General features: G+C 61.9%; 1 protein-coding gene across 1 annotated transcript in view; it reads left to right on the top strand.

Annotated features, from left to right (window-relative positions):
- Positions 1-24,129, top strand: part of LOC118669626 (phospholysine phosphohistidine inorganic pyrophosphate phosphatase) — a 39,640-nt gene that overhangs the window by 13,133 nt on the left and 2,378 nt on the right. Inside the window, exons 4-6 of the mRNA XM_036335607.1 lie at positions 3,548-3,611; positions 4,384-4,476; positions 10,008-10,099. Coding sequence (XP_036191500.1) covers positions 3,548-3,611; positions 4,384-4,476; positions 10,008-10,099 — 249 coding nt within the window. The remainder of the gene's footprint in view (positions 1-3,547; positions 3,612-4,383; positions 4,477-10,007; positions 10,100-24,129) is intronic.

The raw sequence follows: 24,129 nt of genomic DNA on the forward strand, positions 1-24,129 counted from the left end.
TTGACGCGCAGGCGGTGGGAGGTTCATGGCTCTGGCGGGAAAGGTCAAGCGATCGCTGTGCAGGGAGGCCGTGCCGACTGAGGGGAAGGGCAGAGGCAGAGCGAGAGGCCTCTCCGGCCGCGCCTCCCGCTCCCCCGCCTGCCCAGCTCCCGGTGACCTCTGCGCTGCCCGCTCGGACCAGCCTGGCTGCGGGGTCTGTATTCGCCAGGAGCACAAGGTAAATGCTTCCAGTCTCTTGTGTTTGGGGACTAACCTAGGTGCATGCAGATATATATATACACACACATATATATACACACGCACACACACACACACACATCTGTACATATATATGTATTAATATATATTTTTACGGATGTCAGAGGGGAAGGGAGAGGGAGAGAGAGAGAGAGAGAGAAGCATCAGTGATGAAAGAGAATCATGGATCGACTGCCTCCTGCGCGCCCCACGCTGGGGATCGAACCCGAAGCCCCGGCCTGTGCCCTGACCGGGAATCAAACCGTGACCTCCTGGTTTATAGGTTGATGCTCAACCCCTGAGCCACACGGGCCAGGGCCTGGGCTTTTATAGTTTTTAAAAGTTAGGGTAGGTACTTGTACTGACTGTATCTCTAAAAATGCTAGCAGCTAACAGACGGCCTGCAAGACGCCTTCGTGCTTTCCTGAGTGAGTGAGAAATGAGGAAAAGCCCTGAGAGCGATCAAAGCACCAGGTTCCGTTTAAAAGGAAACGTTAAGGTTTCCAAGTTGGATTTTGGAAGTCAGTTTTTTCTTTAGATTCTAAAAATGCATGTAAGAAAGACAAGGTTTTTATTTAAATTTTATTTTTTAACGACAGCTTACATTCAATAGTTACTATATTATCGTTACTGTTTTTATCTTCACCCGAGGATATTTTTCCCATTGATTTTTAGAGAGTGGAAGGGAGGGAGGAGGGGGAGGAGAGAAACACTGATGTGAGAGACACACTGATTGGCTGCCTCCCACACATGCCCGACGGGACGAGGTACGTGCCCTTGGCTGGGAATCGCATCCGTGACCCTCCAGTCTGCGGGGCAACACTCTAACCACTGAGCCGACCAGCCAGGGCTCACTATTATTGTGTATAGTTTTGGGTGTAAAAGACAAGGTTTCACTTGTGTATTTTAAGCTGCAATTTTGATTTTTTCCTCCCATCAGGACTAAATTTAAACAAGAAAGTCCAGGTTCCTGTCACTTCGGGAGAAGGATGTGGGGGTGTGAGATGGCAGTGGTGCCGTGGGACTGCCGGGGGAGGTTTCCTCAAAGCGGGGGCACGGCGTGTGGCCCCCAGCCAGGCCGGGGCACGGGGCCTGGCCCCAGAAGCCTCTGCTCCAGCACAGCTGCAGGGGCTCCCAGCTTTGCTCCTCCTCCTCTGGGGCGCCCTCCTGTGTCCCTGTCCCCAGCATGTCGGCCTCCGCCGTGCCCAGAGCCCGCGGCCCTCTCATTGCCGCCCTTTCCTGCCCTTTCCTGTTTGTCTGTGGACTTGTCTGGTTCCCCACAGGCCAGGAGTCCCGCGGGGGCGGGGGGGGGTGGCGCGCGGGGGGCCTGGGAGTGTCCCCGAGTCCTTCAAGGGCTGTGAGGTGGCCGTGTCCTCGACGTCTGGGGACAAGGAACGGAGCCTCCACAGCCCCAGGGATCGCGGGCCCAGCACCCAGCATCTCCCCTCAGCCGTGCCTTGCAGCTCTGACCCGGCTCAGGAAATGTCTGCTGAGCCGTCTGTGGTAGACATGGAGGAAGAAGAGGGAGCTTTCTAAAGGCTGTGTAAGGCAGAGTGCACATCCGCATCCCGGGCTTAAGACAGATGCAGTGACGGACCCCTAAGCCTGTGTTTTGGGGTCACCCTTCAAAAGGGGAGCACTTGCAGGCCCCGACTCTGTAAGCAGGTGGCAGTTCCCTCTGGCTACCAGGCACCCTCCCGAACCTGCAGTGTCCCCCTGGTCCGCAGCCCTGATGGGGAGGCCTGGGGCACACGGAGGCCTGGGGCGCACGGAGGCCGGGGGTGCACGGAGGCCTGGGGCACACACGGAGGCCTGGGGTGTACAGAGGCGGCGGGGGGGCACACGGAGGCCTGGGGCGCACGGAGGCCTGCAGGGCCTGTCATTCAGGAGGAACCCTCGTGGCTTTAGCAAATGGGCTCAGAACCCCGCCCCCTGGCAGGGTGAGTGTCAGGGAGCTAGTCCTCAGAAGGCCCAGGGTTTGGCTGAAGGCCCAGGGTTTGGCTGCGGGGGGTCCAGGCGGGGCAGACGGAGGGCAGCTGGGGCCTGGGCTGGGGGAGGGCACAGCCGGGCAGCTGCTGGGGAGTCAGATCAGCTCTCACTGGTCAAACAGGCACAGAAGCCCGGCCAGCGTGACTCATGGCTGAGCAGTGACCTGGGAACCAGGAGGTCACGTTTGGCCCCCAGTCAGGGCACATGCTTGGAAAATAGTCCCAGGACAGGTTCCAGCCGCATCTGGAAGACCCGCATCTGTCCTTTCCTCCCAGCTCCTCCTCATCACCTGTTTCTCCTTCTCAGTCTGGGAGACCAGTGGTTTGCAATGACATCCTCTAAGTTTTTCCCAGAAGTTTCTGCATGCTAGCCCCGTGGTTGGCAAACCGCAGCTTGCGAGCCACATGCAGCTCTTTGGCCCCTTGAGTGTGGCTCTTCCACAAAATACCACGTGCGGGCGCGCATGTACACTGCGATTGAAGCTTTGTGGCCCATGCGCAGAAGTCGGTATTTTGTGGAAGAGCCACACTCAAGGGGCCAAAGAGCCGCATGTGGCTCGCAAGCTGCGGTTTGCCGAGCCACAGTTTGCTGACCACTGTGCTAGGCTTGTGGTGAGAACTTGGCATGCCTTATTTTGTTCAAGCCTCAGTCCCATCCATAAAGTAGGTACTGGGGGAGGGGGTTTGGCCCATTTTACAGATTAGGAAACTGAGGCCCAGAGGGTTTAAGCAACCCAAAGTCCCACAGTTAGGAGGAAGTGGAGAAGCTTTGAACGCCAAGGCCAGCATGCCTGCCTGCTCTCGCCCCTGTGCGCACACGCAGTAAATGTCTCCCAATTTTGAGGAGCGTTGGGAAGGGGAAGGGGAGCTGGTGAGGGGCTCCCCGAGAGCCCAGCCGTCTCGGTCCCCGTTGTCTTCTCCTCAAGCTTCTGACGCCCACGGACCCTGCACGCCTCCTGACCTCTGGCTCACCGGAGCTGGCGGGGTTTTCTCCTTCAGGCAGCAATTAGGGTTAATTATTAGCAATTAGGGGCTGCCGCATGCTTTGTGGCCCTGCTGTCCTTTCCCAGGTCCCCTGTCTTCCTCTGTGTCAGCAGCTGGGCCCGTCTGCCCTCGGGTCCCCCATCCATCACCGTGGCCGAGTCCCCACAACGCTGGCAGTGGGCCATTCTGACCGAGGGCTGCTGGCCGGGTGTGGTGACCACCACGGGCCACTCTCGGCTCGGCACCTGCACGGACCCTCACCCGCTGGCCCTCCGGACGGGACGGCATTTCTCTTGGCTCCTGGAGCTCCGCCGGCTCACCTGTCCCTCTCCTCCCAGGCGCTACTACAAGGAGACCTCGGGCCTGATGCTGGACGTCGGCGGCTACATGAAGGCGCTCGAGGTACCTGCCCCGAGCCCTCCTCGTGCTCCAGGCCTCCTGGAGAAGGGGCGTGCTCAGTGGCCCTCCTAGTGGGGCTGCCCCTGCCCCCGCCCCCGTGTGCCCCCTCCCTCCACGCCCCTGTGCTGGCCGCCGGCCCTCCCAGCATGCCCTCTGCTGCCCTCCTCCTGGCTCTGTCTGTGGGGACCATGCTCACTCCCCACCCTGGGCACCTGCAGCCTGACGAGTCCTGACTGGACCTGTTCCCCCCCCCCGCCCCCCCATTCTGAAGGCCAGGCCCCGGCGGGGCTCCCAGCATCCTCTGACCAATGCTCAGCCCGCTGTCCTGGCCTCGGCTCCGGCCCCGGCCAGCTCCTCTCTCCGCCCGCCTGCACTGGGCACCAGCCCTGCCTGCCTGCACCCGTGCGGGGAGGGACGGACGGGACGTGGAGCCCTGGGCGCATCCTGGGGGAGCCGTGACCAGCGGGGAGGGTGGGGGAGGGGAGAAGCAGGAATACGGGTGAGAACGCAGTCAGGTGCCTGAGACTGCCACCTCTGGGCCGCCTCCCCCACAGCTGGGGGTTTGAGCAGATGGCGGGCCTGGAGGTGCGGCTCTGAGCATCCCAGGCGGCCCGACGTGGCGTGTCTATCCCAGGCAGCCCGTCCGCCCGTGTCAATCACGCGTCTCGGGCTCACATGTCCTGCCCCCGAGGCCCCGGGTTCCCGGAGGGAGGCCTTCCCTGCAGTCGGGGTCCCATTGCTTCGCCCCACGCCCACGCGTGCCCTCTCTCTGCAGTACGCCTGCGGCGTCGAGGCCGAGGTGGTGGGCAAGCCCTCCCCGGAGTTCTTCAGGTCGGCCCTGCGGGAGCTGGGCGTGGAGGCCCACCAGGTAGGTTGCCTTGCGGATGCAGATGCGGATGTGGATGCGCGTGGAGGCAGCTGTGTCGGGAGGGGACCTCACACGGCCGCCTGGGGGCTTGGGGGCTCAGGCAGCCTCGTGGGCTGGGCAGCCACGTGCGGACCCCCCACCACGAGAGCTGATTTGGCTGGAAACGGGGAAAAGGCAGCAAAGGAAGTCCACTGAGTGTTTTATTTTATTTATTGTTTGTTTGTTTTTTAAATACATTTTTATTGATGTCAGAGAGGAAGGGAGAGGGAGGGAGAGATAGAAGCATCAATGATGAGAGAGAATCATGGACCGGCCGCCTCCTGCACGCTCCCCACTGGGGATCCAGCCCGCAACCCGGGCTGTGCCCTGACCGGGAACCGAACCCTGACCTCCTGGTTCCTAGGTCGACGCTCCATCACTGAGCCACGCTGGCCGGGCTTCTTCTTGTTTTTTAAAGCAAATCCAGCCTTACCGTTGTGCCCTTTCCTAGTCTAGGATGCCTTCCAAAGAACATTTATTTTAGACACAACTGGACGATGCTCTAAGACACCCCACAGGGGCCCAGAGACACAGATGCTCAGCCTCAGGACCAAAGTGAGGGCCCCTCGCACCCTCAGCCAGCCGCGTGAATTCAAACAAGCAAGTGAGGGCTCCCCCCTGTAGGAAACCAGTGGGAATGTGAGACGGGGCGGCCCTCTGGGGACAGCTCCTCGGCGTCCAGCAGAGAATTGCCACGCGACCCAGCAGTCCCGCTCCGAGGACTGAAAACGTTCCAACGAAACGCACGCGTGACTCTTCCTAGCAGCACGACTCACAATAGCAGACGAGAAAAACAGTGCGTGTTCACCGGCAGGTGGAGGGACCGCAGCACGTGGCGCGCTCACACACGGGGTGTTTCAGCGGGAGAGGAATGAGATGCGGGCAAATGCTGCACTGTGGGTGGGAACATGCGAGTGGAAGAAGCCAGGCACAAAGGCCCGCTTTTATATGTCCCATGATATTTGTAGGCAGGGCCCCGAAGAGTCCGGTCCACAGAAACCAAACAGGCCAGGGCTGTGGAGGGCGGGGCTCGGGGTGGCCAGCGGCCTCAGGGGTGTGGGCCTCCTGTTGGGGTGATGAAATGTCCGGAACTAAATGGCGGTGATGGCCACGCAACATGGCGAATGCACTGAATGCCACTGATTTCAAACTTTGAAATGGTTCCATTGGTGAACCTGAGGTGTATTTTATCACAATGAAACAAAAAATCTACCCCCAAATCGATAGTAAATCCTTAGTATTCTCTAATATCAATCCACTTTTTAAAAAATATATATTTTTATTGATTTCAGAGATGAAGGGGGAGAGAGAGAGAGAGAAACATCAATGATGAGAATCATGGATCAGCTGCCTCAAGCCCGCAACCCGGGCACGTGCCCCAACTAGGAATAGAACCGTGACCTCCTGGTTCATAGGCCGATGCCCCACCACTGAGCCACACCAGCTGAGCAGCAATGCACCTTTTTACGATACCAGTCCACACCAAGTCTCCTGGCTGCCTCAGAAACGTGCTCTTACCTCCATTTGTTTTTGCATCAAATCCAGACAAGGTCTGTGCCTTTCTTGCATGTGACTTTTGTCTCTTAAATCTTTTTAACTTTTCTCATGAATCGTTTCAGCTGTCAGTGCAAGGAGAGAGACTTGCATAACTGCCGGGAGCCGGTCCATCCTTGCTGTTTCGAGGGACCTGGCGTATATGGCATACTGTTCTTAATATGTTTGCTCACCTTCTTGGCGCTATGTGTTTTAACCAAGGTCACCTCTCCGAGAAAGGTTGTTTCCCCAGGTAAGGATTTTCCTCGGAAGTTAGGGAGGGAATAAAGCCCCTTAACTAAGTGCCAGGCCGGTAGTTAATCACTTTAACTACGAACAATCATGCTTAAGCTACATAATCTTTACTCCCTGGAATGGAGATAAGAAACGCCCTAACCTTTGGAATAGAGATTGATAGGATTGGAATAAATAGATAGAACTGGTATAAATACAGATGTAACAACACAGAACTTAGAAGACAGAACCAAGAGAGACAGAACCTACACACAGAACCTAGACACAGAACCTAGAGACAGAAGAACTTCGCTGGAGAGAACATGGCAAGAGATCCTGGACAGAAACTGCCCACAGAACCTAGAGACAGAACCTAGAGACAGAACCTGGCTATAGAACCTGGATAGAACATGGCAAGAGAACCTGACTAGAACCTGGTGACTGAACCTGGCTGGAGAACCTGGACAGAACCTGGCTGGAGAACCTAGCGAGGGAACATGGCTACAGAACTTGGCTGGAGAACCTGGAGAACCTAGCAAGAGAACATGGACACAGAACCTGGCTGGAGATCCTAACCAGAACTTCGCTGGAGATCCTGACCAGAACTTGGCTGGATATCCTGGCTGGAGATCCTGGCTAGGCTGCTGATCAACTGAACGCTGTCTGCGTGTCATTCCTTCTTCACTGACTCCGTCCACACCTTTGGGGACCCCTGGACCTGCTGGGGTTGGACCCCGGCACATAACGAACCCTATGTCCCCATCACTGAGCTCCAGTAATGACCAACTACTAGAGCACTTTTTAAAATGGCTTTTCACTGTCCATTGTGAAATAATTTCACATTTTACAAGGGAGTTGCAAAAACAGTACAGGGAATGCCCGTATGCCTGAAACCAGCTCCCAGTGCTGACGTCTGATAGGACAGCCATAAAGCGATTGACATGCGCACTGACTCACGACGGTTAGTTAACCCAGAGACCTTCTGCAGCCGCTGCCAGCCGTCCCACCAGTAGCTTTTTTAAAAAAAAAAAATGTTTATATTGATTTTTAGAGAGAGAGGAAGGGAGAGAGAGAGAGCGAGAGAGAGAAACATCAATGATGAGAGAGAATCATGGATCGGCTGCCTCCTGCACACCCCACACTGGGGATCAAGCCCACAACCCGGGCCTGTGCCCCGACCGGGAATCGAACTGTGACCTCCTGGTTCCTAGGTTAACTAACACTCAGCCACTGAGCCCCGCTGGCTGGGCGGCTGTGGCATTTTGAACAGCACTGGCCAGCTACTGTGTAAACTCGTGGGTGTTTGACATGCGTGGCGCAGACTGTCCCTCCGTTTGGTTTGTCCAGATGTCTCCTCGGGGTTTAGGCGACGCGTTTTGGGCAGGAATCTCGCAGAAGCAATGCCCTCTGGGACGTCCCGTCGGGAGCCCCGTTATTGGTGATGTTCTCTTGGGTCCTCACTGGAGGTGGTGTCGCCAGGTTGTCCACCGAAAAGCCACTGTGTGTCTCTTTGTCCCTCGTCAGTACCTTGTGGGGAAGTGCTTGACCCTGTAAACGTCCTCTTCCTCTCCTTCTCCCGCCTGACGCGAGCATCCACGGCCCCCTCGCCTGACGCAGCTGCCCCTGGGCATCCGCCCGGCGACGCGCTCCGTCTGTGAGCGCCTGGACTTTGCTGCAAGGAGGAGCCTTCCTCTTCCTCCCGTTCACGTATCTGTTCCAACGTGGACTCGGAACGTTGTTTTATTTCACGAGTGTCCGGCCGTTTCTCCCGCTACGGAGTCTGTTGCTCAGCCTGTCCTGCGTTTGGCTGTCAGACCCCTTTCAAGGTGAACAGCCTCGGGGCTCACCTGTACCCCACCTTCTCCTCCCCCCATTATTTTGAATCAAATCCCGGAAATCGTGTCACTTCATCTGTAAATACTTCCGTGTCTCCAAAAGGCAGGGATTCTTTTTATAGAAACACAGATAATGCCACCACCACCTCCAGTGATGCCGACGATCCTTCCTAAATGCCATCCGATACCCGCCACTGTTCCCATTTCCCCGCTGGTCTGGGGGTGTGTGGCTTACAGGTTGTTTGAATCAGGAGTCGAAGGAGGGCCTTGCATTGTGATTGGTCAGTGTGATTCTTTTTGTTTGTTGTTTTTTTGTTTTCCTAATCCTCACCCGAGGATATTTTTTTCATTGATTTTTAAAGAGTGGAAGGGACGGGGAGAGGCAGAGAGAGAGACATCCACGTGAAAGAGGCACATCCACAGGCTGCCTCCCGCACGCACCCTGACCAGGGCCGGCGACCTGGCCTGCAAGTGAGATACGTGCCCTTGACCAGAATTGAACCCGGGACCCTTCGGTCCACAGGCCCCAGGCACGGAGCTCTGTCCACTGCGCCACACCGGCTCGGGCTGGTCAGCGGGATCCTCAGTGCTTTTTGAATCCGTCACTTCCTGTGTTTTCCTCCTGAGGGTGTGGAGAGAAGCTGGCGTGTCGACGCCCTCGGGGAGTCCTCCCGCGTGCCCTCCGCCCCGTCTTCTGGGTGGTGGGGGGTCTTGACGCCTGGTCAGGGGCCGGTTCAGTTTTGCGACGACTGCTCTCTTGGGGGCGGGGGCTTCCGGAAGCTCGTCAGCACTGAGTGGCCACCTGCCGGCACCAGGAGGGCAAGGCCCCGGGTGGCGCACACACAGGAGGGACGAGGGAACCTGCTTTTAGAGCCCAAACCAGAAAGGCCACTGCTGGGCGTGGCGCCCGCTGCCCGCAGCTCCTGGAACCATCGCGGGCCGGCTGGGCCGCGTCCTCCCTCCCGCACTGAGGCCGAGGGGGCGGCGCTGACAGGTGCGGCTTTATTTCCCCCGACGGCGCACCTCCTGACCTCCATCTTCTCACCAATGATTTTCTAAATCCTCAGCGATTGGGCAGTAATTGCTGCTCCATGTGTGATGATTGCCCTTCACCGCCAGGAACGCTGTGAAATCCCCAGGGCCGCGCGCTTGCTATTCGGGCCGCACGCTATCCAGACAGACATCGCTGCCCGTGGCTGCACCCGGCAGGCCCCGCACCCAACAGGCCCCGCACCTGGCAGGCCCCACACCCAACAGGCCCTGCACCCAACAGGCCCTGCACCAACAGGCCCCGCACCCAACAGGCCCCACACCCGGCAGGCCCCGCACCCGGCAGGCCCCGCACCCGGCAGGCCCCGCACCCAACAGGCCCCGCACCCGGCAGGCCCCGCACCTGGCAGGCCCCGTACCCGGCAGGCCCCACACCCAGCAGGCCCCGAACCCGGGCTCCTCCAGCCTCACATGGGCGCCAGGCTTGGCCTGGGCCTGGACATCGGACCATCAGGCAGAATCCCAGCTGCGGCTCCTCCACCAGAGTCCTCCCTCCCGGGCCCAGGTCCCGGTGTCACTGCCTGGGCCACGCCCACCGGTGTCCTTGTGAGGGGGAGAAGTTCTGTTTTTCTCTTTTTAAAATTTATTTCAGAAAGCAAGGGAGAGGGAGACAGAAACATGACTGATGAAACTCATGGATTGGCTGCCTCCTGCACGCCCCACATTGGGGATGGAGCCCACAACCCGGGCCTGTGCCCCGACCGGGAATCGAACCCTGACCTCCTGGCTCATAGGTTGGCGCTCAACCCCTGAGCCAAGCCGGCCGGGCTAGGATGGTGGTTTCTCCCAGTTTCTGATGTCAAACAAGGACTGACACCTGGCGTGGCTTCTGTGTGACAGGCCGTCATGATCGGAGACGACATTGTGGGCGACGTCGGCGGGGCGCAGCGGTGCGGGATGCGAGCGCTGCAGGTGCGGACCGGGAAGTTCAGGTGAGCGCCTCCGTGGCCGGCACCTGCCGCCCTCCCCGCGATTCCTGTTGGTCGTCCAAGATAAAGGGGGCTGCTCTTCCCACGTGGGGGCGCACCGCTGGGTCCTCCGAGGCCGGCCGGGCTGCCTTCCCAGCAGACCGTGGCTTTGGCACCGGGTTCGAGCCCCAGGACGGATTTGAGTGGGTGCGTCACGCGGAGAGAAAAGGCGAAGGCTCCGGCGTCTCACCCAGCAGGTTGGGTGACTGGTGAGAGCGGTCACGGCTGGGCATTGGGCTCCCCTGGCCAGCCTCCCGCTCCTTCTGCCCGCCCTCTTCATCACGTGGGAGTCAGAGAGCCCTCTCTCCGCTGCCCACTTGGGGCCATGGGCTGCGGGGGCTGCTGAGCCCGAGTGCAGCTGGTCCACGCTGACGTGTGGAGGGCACGGCGCACACGAGTGCACACGTGGGACCACAGAGTGTGAGAGCCTCGATGGTAGCGTTTCATATGACGACACATGGCCGTCCCTGATGTTGCTCTCACCTGCTGGTTTGCATGTTGAGCAGCTCCCAGAAAGTTCGGGCTGGCCTCTGTTTTCCTGCTGGGCACTGGGGCCCGCACTGCCCCCTACCCCCAGCAGAGGGCACTGTGGGTGCACAGACGGCGCCTTGGCTGGGCCGGGCCGGGCTGGACAGTCCTAGGAGCCGCGTGCTCTGTGGCCCCCCCCCCCGCCCCCCACCTCCCAGGGCCGGAAATCCATGGGGGCTCTGCAGGTGTGTGGCCGGCTCAGGCCAATGACCAGCCCAGGAGTCAGTTGTGCCCTGGGGACTAGGCCTGGGTCCTTCCCTGCAGCCATCCACCCCTGACACCGGCTTCCTCCAGGGCCGCCCATCACCTCCAGGGCTCTGCCCCCCGCTCGCACCGCCATCTGTGTGAGCGAGAAGCCAGAGGTTTGATGGTCAGCATGTCCCATGTCAGCGCCAGACGTGAGCCGGGCAGGGGCCAGGGCCTCCCGTCCGAACGCCCTGCGTGGCCCCTGGATGGTCAGGAGCCGAGGCCCCTGGATGGTCAGCAGGCATCGGAGGGCCCCGTGGACCCTGTCCTCTGTTGGTGGCCTAGGTCGGGCCTTGGCTGACCCGGGAGAGCCAGGCGAGTAGAGTGGCCTTGTCGCAGGCCCAGGTGGCGGGCAGCCGTGCGGGAGGGAGCCCGGTGCTCACGCCCAGCCTCAGGGCCTCTCCATTGGCTGGAGGCCACGGGCAGGGGTGGGGGCCGAGCTGAGTGCAGTGTGGACGGGGTCCTGCCACTCTCTGAAAGGGAGCGAGGCCTGAGGGGGCGACAGGGCCTCCGGGGGCCCTGCTGCAGGAGGCCCCCTCGGACCCGCATCTTCGAGGTGGACACACACACACTCGTGCGCGCACACACGTGCACACATACACGCACGTACACGCATGCACACACATGTGCATACACATATGCACACGCGCGCGGGTCAGGTTGCGTGGCCGAGGCCTGGTGCTGGGTGTGTAGGACCTGGGCTCGCCCAGGGTGTGAGATGTGCCTGGGACCTGTGATGTCTCGCTTCCTCCTGCCATTTCATTAACGGCCCAGAACAGAGGAGGGAAAGGCCCCAGGGAGGCCTGAACTCGGGGAGCCCAGCAGGAAAGCTCAGTCCCGCCCGGCCGGGTGGCTCAGTGGTTGAGCATCGACCTATGAGCCAGGAGGTCACAGTTCAATTCCCGTTCAGGGCACATGCCTGGGTTTCGGGCTCAATCCCCAGTAGGGGGTGTGCATGAGGCAGCAGGTTAAAGATTCTCTCATTGTTTCTACCTCTCACTCCCTTTCTCTCTGAAATCAATAAAAATATTTTTAAAAGAAAAAGAAAGCTCAGCCCCCTCTGAGGAAGGGCCCAGAGCTTGGCCCAGGCGGGGCCCCTCTGGCAGCACCATTTGGGGGCGGCTCCCTGGCAGCCCCGGCACGGACGGAGCCACAGAGCTTCCCTTCCGCGCCTGCTGTGTGGGCCGGCCCCGGGCGCGGCCTCGCTGGCTGCAGGGAAGGCCTGTGGCTCTCCGCCTGCCTGGTTCCTGGGAGCCTGGCGCATGGGCCACTGGCAGACCAACCCGCCCGAACCCAGAGGCTGCTGCTCCTCCAGACGCCGCTCGGTGCTCCCGTGACCGCGGGCCCCGGGGACGATGGCGCTTCCTCCCTCGGGGGTCTGCCCACCGACGGCGAGTCCCGGGGACCCAGAGGGCGCGTCGCGGGGCCTGTTCAGAGGAGACGGCTAAGCCCTGCGAGGCCACCTGAGGCCGGAGCTGCAGAGGCCGGGCCCCAGCTCGGTGCTGCCACCTTCCTCCTGGGAACGCCCTGCCCTGTGGTCAGATCCTGCAGGGAGAGCCCTGGGCCCCTCCTGCTTCCCCGTGACAGGCCTCATCCCCAAGGGGCCGGCATGTTCTTTTTTCCTTATTAATCCTTACCCAACGAGTGAGGACATTTTTTCATTGATTTCTGCAACCCAGGCACGTGCTGTTGACCAGGAATCAAACCGAGACCCTCCAGTGCGCAGGCCGGTGCTCTAACCACTGAGCGGCCGGCCAGGGCGGGGCCAGCACGTTCTTGACCAGCAGCCTGCCATTTGGGGGAGTCTTCTCGGCCTGGATTCCAGGTGCCCCCCCAGGCCCCTCCCGCGAGACTCAGTGCACCATCTGCTCCCAAGCTCCGCTGGGCCCCGCCATGGGGGCCTTCGCCCCGCAGGGTGGCCAGTGGGCTGGCTCCGGTTCCAGCGCCTGCGCCAGGCTGGGAGGTGAGGGTGCGGAGAGCTCGCCAGCGGGCACCCTGCCGGGCTGCCCCGACAGCGGCTGCCCCAGCCTCAGCCCGGACTGGGCTCCGTGACTTTGCCGCCACTGACTTCTCTTCCAGGAAGAGGCTCTGGGTTCTGTTTGGAACGAAGTAGAACTTCCTTCCAATGCCGGGTGCCACTTGGGGGCGCGAGCGCAGCCGGGTGTTCCCTTCCGGCCGTCCCGTGGTCAGTGAGGCAGCGGAGTCGGGGCTGGGCAGCGCTCCTCAGGCCAGAGTGACCCCTGGGGCTCACAGACGGCACGGTCCCCCCACCCCCACGCCACCACCCCCCACGCCCAGGAGAGCAGCCCGGGGAGGCAGCGGGTCCAGCCCAGGCAGGCCCTGCCGGTCACCTGACTCCAGCCAGGGCCGAGGAGGCGGTGACAGGTGCAGCCCCGGAAGTCACGGCTCTGCTGCCTGTGTGGTCACAGCCACTAAAGCCGGGCTCCCTCCGCCTCCCGTGTGGGCCCAGCAGGTCTGGGCAGCGCCGGCCACAGCAGGTCCGAGGGGTAAAGGGACACCTCACTCGCCGAGTGCACAGCGGGGACTGTGGCTGCCCGGATGGCCTCCACCCACCACGGCCCCGACCCTGACCCTGACCCTGACCCTGACCACTGGGCTCTGCCGAGGCCCCGAGGGCATCAGGGCCGCCTGCTGAGAGCCCCTCTGAGATCTGGGACAGTGTTGGCTCAGGGGGGCCAGGGCTTGGGCACAAGCCAGTCCCGGGGCCGGGCGGGAGCACAGGGAACCGCTGGCCTCAGTGACGGGCATGTGACCGAGCCGGCCAGGGAGCCCGCCCGGGACTTCCCAGAAGCCGAGGCCGACGGCCAGCGACACCTGAGCTGAGAAGCACCAGTGGTGTCCCCATGACCCCCCCCCCCAAGTCCCCCCAGGAAAACCTGCCGAGGGAAGCAGCCAGCAGGGGGGCAGAGCCTGGAGCAGAGACCACCCCCCCGTCAGTCCTGGGGCAGAGACCCCCCATTGGTCCTGGGGCAGAGACCCCCCATCGGTCCTGGGGCAGAGACCCCCCCCGTCGGTCCTGGGGCAGAGACCCCCCCGTCGGTCCTGGAGCAGAGACCCCCCATCGGTTCTGGGGCAGAGACCCCCCGTCGGTCCTGGAGCAGAGACCCCCCATCGGTTCTGGGGCAGAGACCCCCCCCATCGGTCCTGGGGCAGAGACCCCCCCCCTTCGGTCCTGGAGCAGAGACCCCCCCATCGGTCCTGGGGCACTGTGAGACCGGCGCCACCTCTGCCCTCCCTCAGAGCGGGCCGCTCACTTGCGTGCTGGAGCTGTCTGGCAGGATGACTGCAGGAGGGGGCCAGACCCTGCGGGCTCCCTGTGCCATGTGCCCGCCAGGAGCCGCCCAGGGGCCGCTTTCCTTACACACGTGACTTGTGGCACATGAGGCCCGTCCCTGTGCCAGGGCCAGAGGCCTCCGCGTGGCCTTTGGCCGGCGTCCCTGCGGCTGTCTCCGAGCCCGGCAGGTGCCCGAGGGACCTCATCTAACCTCAGAGGACACTGTGCCATGAGGGTGTGTCTGAGCTGTTCCCACATAGACCAGGCTGCCCGGAGAGGGCGAGTCCCGTCTCTAGAGATGACCCGCAGGGGCTGGCCGACTCCTGCTGGGAGCCGGGGAGGGGCTCGGGGGCCGGAGGCAGGGCCCAGCGAGGCCTTGGCCCATGGAGAGCTGGGGACTGAGCGGCATCTGTGGGTGCCCGTCATTTCTGGCTCCCAGGACCGCCTGGGGGGCTGGGCCTGTCCCCCCCGGCCCCGGTAGACGCTGAGATTTCAGTGTCGCCAGCTGCCACTTGCAGATGTGGAACCCACGCCCAGGCAGGCAGGGGGTGGGCACTGGCATCCAAGCCTCGGTTCCACCCGCTCTCTGACCTGCCCCGAGTCCTGCGCTGTTGGCGGCAGAGCTGGGCCAGCGGGGAGACCCCGGGCGCAGGGAGGCGGCGGCCGAGGCTGGAGGAACGCCCTTTACCGACCGACCGTGTGGCGGTGTCTGCACCTTTGGGTGTCATCTAAGTATTTATGACGAGAGTGTAACCCTCCTATCAGAGCAAGAGGTTTTCCTTAAAAGTACAGTTGCATCCCCACCCCGTAGGTTTGTGAATTTGGGGGGTTCTTGAAAAGGAAAGCCACCAAAACAGAAGCCCCCCCGAGGACCCCGACTGCTGGGCCTGTGCACAGCCAGGTCCCTCCTCACAGACTAGGCCAGTGATGGCGAACCTTCTGAGCTCGGCGTGTCAGCATTTGGAAAAACCCTAACTTAACTCTGGTGCCGTGTCACATATAGAAATTTTTTGATATTTGCAACCATAGTAAAACAAAGACTTATATTTTTGATATTTATTTTATCTATTTAAATGCCATTTAACAAAGAAAAAATCAACCAAAAAAAATGAGTTCGCGTGTCACCTCTGACACGCGCGTTATAGGTTCGCCATCACTGGACTAGACTGTAAGCAGGTACAGACCTCGCTATGGAAACGGCGCCGCCTCACCTGCAGGCACGCGGCTGGGGCTGCCCCGCTGCGGCGTTCTGTCCAGGAGGGACGGGGCGGGGCTCTGGTCTTGGTGACTGTCACCCCGATGCCTTCTCTCTGAGCCCCCACAGCGTTCCCTCTCCCGGGGGGCAGAGCTGTGGCCTCATGCCGTCCCACATGCACACACCCAGGCCCCCAGCCTTGCACACGTGTGCTCGCACCCTCACGTGCACGTGTAGGCCTGTGGCCGCCTAAGGAGGGAGTGGGTGCCCGGGCCGTGGCCTCTGGACCTGCAGCCTGCGGAGCCCGGGGCGGGTCAGGCTGTCTCGGGCCGAACCTGGAGAGAGGCTCCCTGGCTGGAGCGCCAGGCGGCCGGGACCCGTCGCAGGAGCCAGTCCAGCCCCTCTGCCGCTGACGCAGGGGAGGGGGCCTGGGAGGAGAGGCTGGTGAAGACGAGAGGGTGGTCAGGGGTCCGCGTCAGCCGCAGGCCCGCGCTCTGGAGGGGGGTCTCCGGGGGCCCCAGCTCTGCTTCTCCTCCACATCCCCCTCTGCCCGCTCCCTGCCCTTCTTCTCTGCCCTCGGCTTCCTGCCTCTTTCAGACCTTTAGGGTCAGCTGCCCGTTCCCTCTCCTCGCCCTGCTCTCTGCTGGGGCCGCTAGAGGGCGCCCCGCTGCCAGGCCCCAGACGGGCCCCAAGGGCAGGACGCACAGGCCCACAGGCTCCCTCTTTCCCGGGGACTGGCCGGTGGGTCGGCCTCTGAGCCGCCGGGCGGCCTCCCCCGGCTCGCCCACCCCTCTCCCTCCCTGCCACCTCCCGTGGGTGCGGTCAGGGAGGCGTGGGGAGCACCAGGTGCTGGGCCTCGGGCCTCCCGCGGGTGCCGTGGGCGTCAGGCTGCTGGACCTAAAGCCGGAGGATGGCCCGAGTCAGCCTCGCCTGAGCCTCTTCCTTCTCCAGCCGGCACCCGGCACCCCTCAGGGAGGAGCCTGCCCCCCAGTGCCCTTGACTTGGGGGCTCCCCACTCCCTCTGCTGGGAGAGGCAGTCTCCACTCGGCGATCAGCCCTCGGCCTCTCCTGCCCTCGCCCCGGGCTCTGCTGGGCTGTCCCCTCATCCCGCCTCATCCGTCCTGTAGGCATCCGGGGTTCCCAGCTCCCCTCGCCACCCCCCACCCGCTGGCCCCGCAGCCCCCCACCTGGAAAGTGGGTCCATATTCACCACCTCCCTCTGGAGACCAGGAGAGAGGCCGGGTCTGCCTGGAGCCGGGTCAGAGGAGGGCGATGAGTCCTGATGTCTGCGAGGGAGCCAGGCTCAGGGCTGCTCACAGGGCAGCGCGGATGGACGGACAGACAGACGGACGCAGCCTTAGCCCTGCAGGCGCTGCTCCCCTCCTGCCTCCCGCCTCCCTCCTCCCTCCTTCCCACACCAGGCCTGGCAGACAGGGCGGGAAGCGTGGCCTCGTCCTCTGAACTGCGGAGATCGTGTGCCCCCCACCCCTGCGCCCTCCCCACCCCTGCGCCCTCCCCACCCCAGGTGCCCGGAGCCTGCAGGGGGCCGGCCCCGGAGCAGGAGGGGGCCGAGGCTGATGAATATGCTATACGCCCGGTTTAATTGGAGCATAATTGTAATCCATATGCCCGTTAAGGTAATTACACTTATAACCCTAATATAATCCATAGCTCATTAAGGCGCCGTAATTAACATTCACAGAAACCTCGCAATTACTGGAGTATCCTCTACGCTGGCCTTCGGGGCTGGGAATGAGGCCGCCCGCCCCCGCCCCCCGGGCCTCTGACTCTGCACCTCGGGGCTCCGGGCACAAGAGCGCCCCTCCCTCGCCGGGTGGGGTCAGTGTCCCCGTCACCACTCGGCCGATGACAGGGCAGCAGCGGAGGGGAGCCTGTGACTCGGCTGCCCCCGCTCGGCTGGGTTCTGGCTCCACAGACTCAGCCTGACAGGCGGGTGTTGAAGAAGGAGAATGAGAAACGCATGTGGAACGAGAGGCAAAGCCAAACTCGGGGCGCGGGCGCTTCCTCCCCGCCTTGGAGGTCGGGGTCGGGGGGTGGTCTCCCTGGGGCTCCCCTGCCCCTGCGGGCGCACCTGTGCCCGCCTCCCTGCCCTGGGGTGGGGCCAGGGGAGCTGTGCCTACACTGTCCCCGGGTCCACCCCCCGGGAGGGCAGCCTGGGCCTGGGCAGGGGACTCAGCAGCTGCCCGGCTCCCACCCCGCCTTAACACTCGGGACCCCCTTTTATTGTGGCGGAGCCTCGGGCCCCGGCACATGCTCTGTGTTTCCTCCGCCGCCGGTCCGAGTGTGGGCCGCGAGCAGATGTCTCCCCGGCAGAAAGGGAGACGTGCTCAGGCTCCAGCGAAGCCGCTCCTGCCAAGAGCTCTCGGTAGGATGTTTGGGGAAAACGTCAAGGCGTTCATTTTTCTCTCGACCTTCCCGGGGCCTGGACGCCGGAAGTAAGAGAAGTTATAAATAAAGACGCGGCGGTGGCCAGGCCTGGCCCTGCCCTCCCCCGTCCCTCCGTGGTTCCCCGCAGATGGTACGGGCACAGGGGCCCCCCATGGCCCCGCCTCTGCGAGGAGGTAACAGTGTTTCCAGATAGAAGAGGGACAGACGGACGGACAGCCAGGGTTCCAGCCCCAGAGAGCAGAGAAGAGAGACGGGAAGAGGGGAGTGGCGAGAACACGGGGGGGTGGGAGGGGGGTGCCTAGCCAGGGGGTTCCAGCAAGATGGAGCCGTCGGAAGAGGGGTGTGAGCTCTGAGTGTCGCCCGTCTGTCCTGGAGTTGGGAGGCGTCGGTTCTTTGGTTCTTTACTGCTCGCGGCAGCACTGCCCGTCCGCCCGCTGCAGGCATCTGGCTGGGTCTTCCTGCAACCCTCTCTCCCACACCCCCTCTCCTGCACCCCCTCACCATGGGTCCCAGGCTCCCAGCCAGGGGACTGGCTGGATTCCCCGGGGCCCGCACTCGCCAGGGCTGCTGCTGACATGGAGGCCACCCACTGAGGCCGCCAAGGGGGTACGCGGGTGGGCCAGGGATGCCACGCCAGGAGATGCCGCATGTGGGCCCCATCTGCCTGGGCTGGAGGATTCATGCAGGGCGATGGGCGGGGCTTGGTCTGCGTCTTGGAGGGCTTCCTCTGCGAGGCTGGGGTAGGTTGGGGAGTGGCGGGTGGGGGTGGCACGCTTCTGGGAAGGGCTGGGTTTTCCTGCGCTTCGGTGCCTGCCCAGGTGTGTATCCCGGCCCCGTGCCCTGCGGCCAGAAGGGTCATGGGATCAGGAGCATCTTTGGTTGGAGCTGCGTGGTGCTGCCGCCTGAGGGGCCTGGACGGCCTGGGGCTGGGCAAGGCTGCAGCTCCTGTGCCCGGGAGGGGCGTGGCACCCCGTCCAGGCCCTGAGCCCCTGACCACAGAGCCCCGACCACCGTGTCCGATCTGAAGGACTGAGCCGGTCCAGGCGGCGGGCAGTCTGACAGCCCCCTGTGGTCACTAGTTCGTTTCTGGAGGGGAGAGACTTGTTTTTTTGTTTAACTGTTTGGTTTGTAATTTTATAAACATAACTAGAAGCCCAGTGCACAAATTCGTGCACAGGTGGGGTCCGGCTGGCCTGGCCCCAATCAGGACAGAACAGGGCCAGGCCTGTCAGGAGGAGGAGACGGCGGGACCCGCACGATCAGGCCCAGTCAGGGCTGGGCTGGCTGGGGGGAGGGGCTGCAGGCGAAGGGGCTGCAGGAGGTTGGCCAGCTGGCCCTGCCCTCGATCAGGGGGGGAGAGGCCTATCTGGGGCGGGGCTGGCTAGGGGGAGTTGGCTGATGGCTAACCCCACACCCCCATCGGGCCAGTTCGCTGGCCGCATCGGGCAACATAGCAACTGGTCGCTCCAGTCGTTACCGCGATCCGGTCACTGGCTTTATATATATAGATGATAGATAGATAGATAGATAGATAGATGGATACAGTCACGTGGAGAAGCTGGGGATAATGAACAATCTGGAAGGAGCAGCTAGAGCAGTGGTGGCGAACCTATGACACGTGTGTCAGAGGTGACACGCGAACTCATTTTTTTGGTTGATTTTTCTTTGTTAAATGGCATTTAAATAGATAAAATAAATACCAAAAATATAAGTCTTTGTTTCACTATGGTTGCAAATATCAAAAATTTCTATGTGTGACACGGCACCAGAGTTAAGTTAGGGTTTTTCCAAATGCTGACACGCCGAGCTCAGAAGGTTCGCCGTCACTGAGCTAGAGAAACCCCTTTGTGATCTATGGCAACATCGAATAGCATTTGGGCGCATTTCCCCCCCAGGCTCCTGCCCCGCCCGCCTTGCTTTGGGGTGCTATGCAAACACGGTGGGGGTTGTGTGTTATGTAACTGTACGGCGAGTGCTTGTCCGCGTTGGACTAGACTGTGGGTGTCCTGCCTGGGCCACAGGAAGAGGCCGGCTGCTGGGCATCGCCGAGGCTGTGGGGGCGAGTTCTGAAAACACCCCTCTCTGGGGCTTTGCAGGAGGAGCGCCGGGGCCTCAGCGTTCCCGCCATAAAAGGGAGACCGCGTCCTCCCAGCCCGAGCGAGGGCCTGACCTGGGGGCCTGGGGTGTGCACTCGGCGCGCCCGCTGCACGGCCCATCGAGCCCGAAGCGGGCAGTCCCAGCACCTGCGGCCTGGCTGCAGGGGACATTTTCCCATTATTTTTAGAGAGAGTGGGAAGGAAGGGGAGGAAGAGAGAGAGAGAGAGAGAGAGAGGGAGGGGCATCGATGTGAGAGACACACATCAATTGGCTGCCTCCTGCACAGCCTACAACTCAGCGACATGCCCTTGACCAGAATCGAACCCGGGATCCTTCAGTCTGCAGGCGGATGCTCTATCCACTGAGCCAAACCGGCTAAGGCAGGGCTCTAGCTTTTGTTCAGCCAGGATGGTCCATCGTGGGCTTTCGCACAGACAGACGTGATGGCACTCCCGGCTTGAGGGGTCTCCCCGGCCGCGGAGCGGGGAGGTCACGGGGCGGGCGTCTCTGCGCCCCGCGCGGCCACAGTGCCCTGACAGTTTGCCGGTGGCCCTCCGGTTCCCGTGTGAGTACAAACACGTCCCCGTTTACGTGGCGGAATCCTACGTGGCTGTAAAGCTGACGATCGAGTTCCTCCCCCTAATACACGCGGGGTCTGCGCCTGGGGAGCTGCCTCCTTTCCCAGGCCCGGCGCGGAACACTTTGCAACATTGTGCGTTTAAGGGTCCCGGGCTGGAGACGTTTCCACGTTTCCGCTATTGCAGACAGTGTCGCAGGGAGACTCCCCACAGGACATCGGTGTTTATGGGAAGAATCCTCTTATTGTGGAGGAATTTCATAGCACAGAGCAGCGGGGGAGGCCGCGCTCCCACCCACCCGCACCCTCGCCGCTCCCTCCTGCTGACACCGGACGTTCCCGCAGCTCCCTCGTCGAGGCCCAGGCACACGCCGTCGGCACCCACAGGGTCACCTCCAGGCTGTGTTCGGATTTCATCACTCACAGGTTTTTGTCTGTGTTTGATGATTTCTTTAAAATAAGTTCCCCGGAGTGGAACTGCAGGTCAGAGGGAGGAAATGGAGGGTACACCCTGGTCCCCGCCCCCATAAATCACCGGGAAGCCTCAGACGCAACCGACGTGAGAAGGAATTGAAAATATCCTTGTCGCCCTGGCTGGTGTGGCTCAGTGGATGGAGCGTCGGCCTGCAGACCGAAGGGTCCCAGGTTCCATTCCGGTCAAGGGCACATGCCCGGGTTGCAGGCTCAATCTCCAGTGGGGGGCGTGCAGGAGGCAGCCAATCAATGACTCTCTCATCATTGATGTTTCTCTCTCTCTCTCCCTCTCCCTTCCTCTCTGAAATCAATCAAATATATTCTAAAAAGAAAAAATATCCTTGTTCTCCACTGTTCGTGGTGTGTTCTCCATGACAGCCGCGAGGCGGAAACAGCCCAGGTGTCCGTCAGGCTGTGGACGGGTAGACACACGTGGTCCACCCACAGGGGGACTATTACTCAGCCGTGGAAAGGACTGCTGTTCTGCCCCGGCTAAGCGTGGGCGAGCCTCACAGACATTCGCTAAAGGAAATGAGCAGACCCCAGGGACGGGTGCCGTGACTCCGCTCCTGTGAGGCCTCCAGGGCTGGCCGACGCCGCGAGGCAGGGAGTAGACTGGAGGTTGCAGGGGCCAGGGGTGGGGAGCGGGAGTCATTGCTTCATGGTGTGGGGTTTCTGTTTGGGTGATGAAAAGATTCTGGGACTGGATTGCGGTGATGGTTGCTCAACATTGTAATTAATGCCATTGAGAGACGTGCCCTTAAAAATGACTCCAATGGCAGATTTTTGTGTTCTATATATCTTACCACAATTTAGAAAAGTTAGTAATGTAATATACCCAAAACTATTGATTTGTCTACTTTCTTTTTTTTAAAAAGTATTTTATTGATTTCAGAGAGGAAGGGAGAGGGAGAGAGAGATAGAAACATCAATGATGAGAGAAAATCATTGATCCGCTGCCTCCTGCACACCCCACACTGGGGATGGAGCCCACAACCCGGGCCTGTGCCCTGACCGGGAATTGAACCCTGACCTCTTGGTTCATACCACTGAGCCACACCCCCCAATCCGCAGCCCCCTTGGTCCACAGCCCCCCCAATCTGCAGCCCCCCTGATCTGCAGCCCCCACCAGCTATAGCCCCCTCCCCTGATCTGCAGCTCCCTGATCCGCAGCCCCCTGTGCAGCGACTCCGGGCTCGGCGTGAATGCGTCATTATTCCAGGCCCGACGGTGTGCTGGCCGCTCGGGGGCTGGCGGTGCTGGGAGCCGGCCGCTGCCAACGCCAGTTGTTTGACTTAATGTTTCCAGGCCAAGTCCTTTCAGGAAAGCCCTCTCCACCCCGGCGCCCCGGCTTCTCACCGTCACTCTTTCCAAATAATTGTGTGCACAGCTCACTCCTCCAATCACACAGCCTTCTCTCCCTCTCCCCGCCCCCCACTCCTACCAACACAGAGGAAATGGAGGCGGGTGAGGGTAGGCGAGCATTTCGGGGCTGAGGCTGGGGCTGCAGAGCCAGCCGTGGCTGAGGCCTGGGCAGGGAGGTGCCATGGGCGCCCGCCCACGGGAAATGCTGGGGCATCCACACGGTGTCCCTGTTGGCGCCCCTCATTATGCCTGAGATTTTTTTTTTTTTAAATATACTTTTATTGATTCAGAGATGACGAGTGGGGGGAGAGAGGGGAACATCAATGATGAGAGAATCATTGATCGGCTGCCTCCTGCACACCCCACACTGGGGATGGAGCCCGCAACCCGGGCCTGTGCCCTGACCGGGAATCTAACCCTGACCTCCTGGTCCATAGGTCGGTGCTCAACCACTGAGCCACGCGGCCGGGCTTGCCTGTGAGGTTTTACAAGGCCTGGCTGGTTAGTAATCGTCTCTGTATCATGCGCCCTGGCCTTGCCTTCCATGGGCCGCGGGGCTGCTCCAGGGCCGCAGGCCTGTGTGTGGGGCGGTGGAGGGTCCCCGAGAACCGAGGAAGGACCGGCTGTGAGATCAAAGCCGCCAAGTGAGGCTCGGACTGGCCCGTCCTCCCAAGCGGAGATGAAACAGGGAAACAAGATTCCCCTCGGGCGGTCCCAGGTGCCGCGGGCCACAGCGGCCAGTGTGGGCGCCGGCTCCCCCGAGGGCCGGGCTAAAGGGCCCCTCGCCGGGCGGCTCTGCCGTTTACGAGGTGCCAGCAGGACTGTGATGAATGAGGTGCAGCTTTTCACGGTGGAAGGTGCTCTGCCAAGCCCGGGGGAGGGGCCGCACCCCTGCCGCTTCCCTCTAGGCCCTGGTTTCTGGGCCTCAGTTTCCCCCTCTGATGGATGGGCGGACGGAGGAGTGCCCTCCGGCGGTAAGCGCGGGCGGGAGACAGACAGCCTGTGCCCGCTCTGCTCAGCCTCCCCTCGGGGTGCGGGCAGGCAGCTGTGTGGGGGGGGGGGAGCGGGGCAAGGCGCCCTCCCAGACAGCCTCCTCCCCAATCGGCGGCCTCGCTGGGCTGCCCCGGCAGTGCCTGTCCCTTCCGGTCCTGAGCCCCGGGTCGTCTATCTAAGGGAACACTGGTGCCACCCCCAGGACAGCTGAGGAGGTGCCGGCACGTTGCCCGGCTTAGAGTAACCCTGCCATCCACAAAGCCGCCTGGCCCAGCCCCCAGGTCCACGCAGGGTGGCGAGGACCTCGGCCTCCAGGAGGGGCCTGTTCATCGATGGGGAGCAGCTGCCTGTGCCGCTCCTTGGCCTGGGGAGTAAGTGCTGGCACCTTCTCAGAGCACCGAGTCCCAGCTTCTGTTTCGGAAAGTCACTCTGTGGGCCCAGCACCCACTGGGGCCTCCAGTCTGTGCCCGGCCTCTCCTGCCTGTGAACTGGGCAAAGGCTGGGGCAGGGGCTGCAGCCAGGGCTGGGGCGTCGGGGAACCTCTTCGTCAGCGTGAGGGAGTCTCCTGAGACCGCCGCACACCGGTGGGCAGCGCATGGCACACCCACCGCCCCAGGTGCCCGCGGGGAGTGCGCAGCGAGAACCGCACAGGAAGCAGCTGGCGCTCTGGGTCAGTTCAGGCTGACAAGGCACCACCGGCTGGAACCTGCGGTAAACAGCCAGTTCCTCCCTCCGGGCAGAGCGCCCCGGGCGGGTGCCAGGGTCCACAGGAAGTCCCTCCTCGGCCCGCCCGGCTCCCCTGACCGGGCCCGGGC

The sequence above is a fragment of the Myotis myotis genome, unplaced genomic scaffold (assembly GCF_014108235.1).
Source record: "Myotis myotis isolate mMyoMyo1 unplaced genomic scaffold, mMyoMyo1.p scaffold_m19_p_15, whole genome shotgun sequence".
Lineage (NCBI taxonomy): Eukaryota > Metazoa > Chordata > Mammalia > Chiroptera > Vespertilionidae > Myotis > Myotis myotis.